Consider the following 2,997-nt stretch of genomic DNA (forward strand, 5'->3'; position numbering starts at 1 on the left):
AAAGTTTAGATTCTAATACAGTTGAAGCTGTGTTTACTCTTTACAATCCTGAAAGAAGGAATGACCTACCCTCTTCTCCTTAATCTAAAGTTTAGATTCTAATACAGTTGAAGCTGTGTTTACTCTTTACAATCCTGAAAGAAGGAATGACCTACCCTCTTCTCCTTAATTTAAAGTTGAGATTCTACTACAGTTGAAGCTGTGTTTACTCTTTACAATCCTGAAAGAAGGAATGACCCACCCTTTTCTCCTTAATTTAAAGTTGAGATTCTACTACAGTTGAAGCTGTGTTTACTCTTTACAATCCTAAAAGAAGGAATGACCTGCCCTCTTCTCCTTAATCTAAAGTTTAGATTCTACTACAGTTGAAGCTGTGTTTACTCTTTATAATCCTGAAAGAAGGAATGACCTGCCCTCTTCTCCTTAATCTAAAGTTTAGATTCTACTACTGTTAAAGCTGTGTTTACTCTTTACAATCCTGAAAGAAGGAATGACCTGCCCTCTTCTCCTTAATCTAAAGTTTCGATTCTACTACAGTTGATGATGTGAGACTTAGTACATTCATATCATGAATGACAATTTACAGTTATTGTATTCTTCACTATTGTACTTTGATGTCCTTTGGAGAACATGTTCTCTTTGGATATTTAGGTCTTTCCTCCTACATTAAAAGGAATTCTGTTTGCACTACATCTGTGTGTACTCCAGCTCTAGTATCTTGTGGTTATTTACTTTCAACATAAGTAGTTCTCTTGTCTCTATTAACTTTGGTTTATTAGATCCCTTCTCATGGAACAGGTCATTTCTCAAGGGGGGAAGTCAGTGCAGCAGGGTTTTTCAGGATATTTCTGATAGTAAATCACATAAAAAGTTCTACTCAGGAGAGTTGTCTTTATACAGTAGAGCTACATGGAGTGTTCAACTTTAGGATTGGAAATTATGTAATAAGGTCTACTCGGGAGAGATTCTAGAAATATAATAATCTTATATTTAAATTTATAAAACACATAAGATGAAATTTTTGCCCATGCACATACTCAAAATCTACTAGTTATCCCTGAAAATGCTTTATACTTTGCCATGTTTTTCTTTGCATTGAAAGATTTTACTTTACAATGTTAGGAACTGTTGAAACTGAGGCAATATTTAAATATCTTATGTTGTATACAGCATGGTAAAACACCAGAGTATTACAGAACTCACCACCTTTCCAACAACTTTGAGCGTTCCAAAGGTGGAACAACAAATGAAGTAGAAAAAATCATCAAAGATGGAAGAAAAGGTCGTAAGTATAACCTTTTTTTACCGAGATTGTATGAACTGATAATATCATCTTTGTTTAATGTACAAGTTAGTTATTTTCTGCTCCTGTAATATAAATGTTAGTTATTATCTATTCTGATGGTTGCATGTCCATTATTCCCTGCTCATATTGTTTACAAGATATTAATTTTTTCTGTGTTTTCTTGTTATCTCTTCTGATGGTTGCATGTTGATTATGCCCTGCTTGTGTTGTTTACAAGATATTAATGGCTTGTTTCTGTGTTTTCTAATGATCTATTCTGGTGGTTGCATGTTGGTTATGCCCTGCTCGTATTATTACAAGATATTAACTCTCTCAACACAGGCTCAGTCAATTTGACCGAACACGTAACCTCTTTGTCCTCTTTTAAAGTCTTTTTAGATTTAATACTTCTAACTTTCAATATAGTGTGTACATCTTCACAAAATTTGGCAGTCTTTCAGTTAATATTACAAGTCTTTCCCATACAAAAAACTGTACTTTTTAGTGAAGTATTTTTAATAAACTAAAATAAAGATTTGTTCATGAATGTATCGAGTATTTGTTTTGAATAATCCGTGTGCAAAGTAATTTCCGTGTGAAGTTTAAAAATACTTTTCTTCATCTCCAAGTTCTCAAATTTCTTTTATGTAATCCCTAAAACCTCCTAAATACATTTCAAAAGTTTTTTATTCAGTAAAACTATATATTTTAACTGTTATTTTCTCTACCCTGTCTCTATATGGGACCGGTCAACTTATGTCTTTCTCATACTGTGTACAAGATGTTAATGGCATGTATCTGCGTGTTCATGTGGTTACTCTCCTTTCACTAATTGTATAGGAGTAACCTGTATCAATATTATATGCTAGTAATCTTCTATTTTTCCTTCCTTGTTTCCATGGTAATAGTATCCTGTTTCTCTTACATTCATGTATAAATATTATTTTTACATTCTATACATGCTAATAGTCGCATGTTTTTACAGTCTACGTGTTATTAAAGTAATATTCTTATTATATACATGTTATAAGTGTAGAGTTTGTATGGTATACATGTTATAAATGTAGAGTTTGTATAGTATACATGTTATAAATGTAGAGTTTGTATAATATACATGTTATAAGTGTAGAGTTTGTATAGTATACATGTTATAAGTGTAGAGTTTGTAAGGTTAGGTTAGGTATAGTATACATGATATAAATGTAGAGTTTGTATAATATACATGTTATAAGTGTAGAGTTTGTATAGTATACATGTTATAAATGTAGTTTGTATAGTATACATGTTATAAATGTAGAGTTTGTATAGTATACATGTTATAAATGTAGAGTTTGTATAGTATACATGTTATAAATGTAGAGTTTGTATAGTATACATGTTATAAATGTAGAGTTTGTATAGTATACATGTTATAAATGTAGAGTTTGTATAATATACATGTTATAAGTGTAGAGTTTGTATGGTATATGTGTTATAAGTGTAGAGTTTGTATAGTGTACATGTTATAAATGTAGAGTTTGTATGGTATACATGTTATAAGTGTAGAGTTTGTATGGTATACATGTTATAAATGTAGAGTTTGTATAGTATACATGTTATAAATGTAGAGTTTGTATAGTATACATGTTATAAGTGCAGAGTTTGTATATAACATGTATACTATACAAACTCTACATTTATAACATGTATACCAAAATGTAGAGTTTGTATAG

General features: G+C 30.7%; 1 protein-coding gene across 1 annotated transcript in view; it reads left to right on the forward strand.

Annotated features, from left to right (window-relative positions):
* The window catches only part of LOC106474125 (tankyrase-1-like), a 30,015-nt gene that overhangs the window by 24,923 nt on the left and 2,095 nt on the right, over window positions 1-2,997 (forward strand). Inside the window, exon 13 of the mRNA XM_022402491.1 lies at window positions 1,171-1,285. Coding sequence (XP_022258199.1) covers window positions 1,171-1,285 — 115 coding nt within the window. The remainder of the gene's footprint in view (window positions 1-1,170; window positions 1,286-2,997) is intronic.

This window comes from Limulus polyphemus, unplaced genomic scaffold (assembly GCF_000517525.1).
Source record: "Limulus polyphemus unplaced genomic scaffold, Limulus_polyphemus-2.1.2 Scaffold6849, whole genome shotgun sequence".
Taxonomy (NCBI): Eukaryota; Metazoa; Arthropoda; class Merostomata; order Xiphosura; family Limulidae; genus Limulus; species Limulus polyphemus.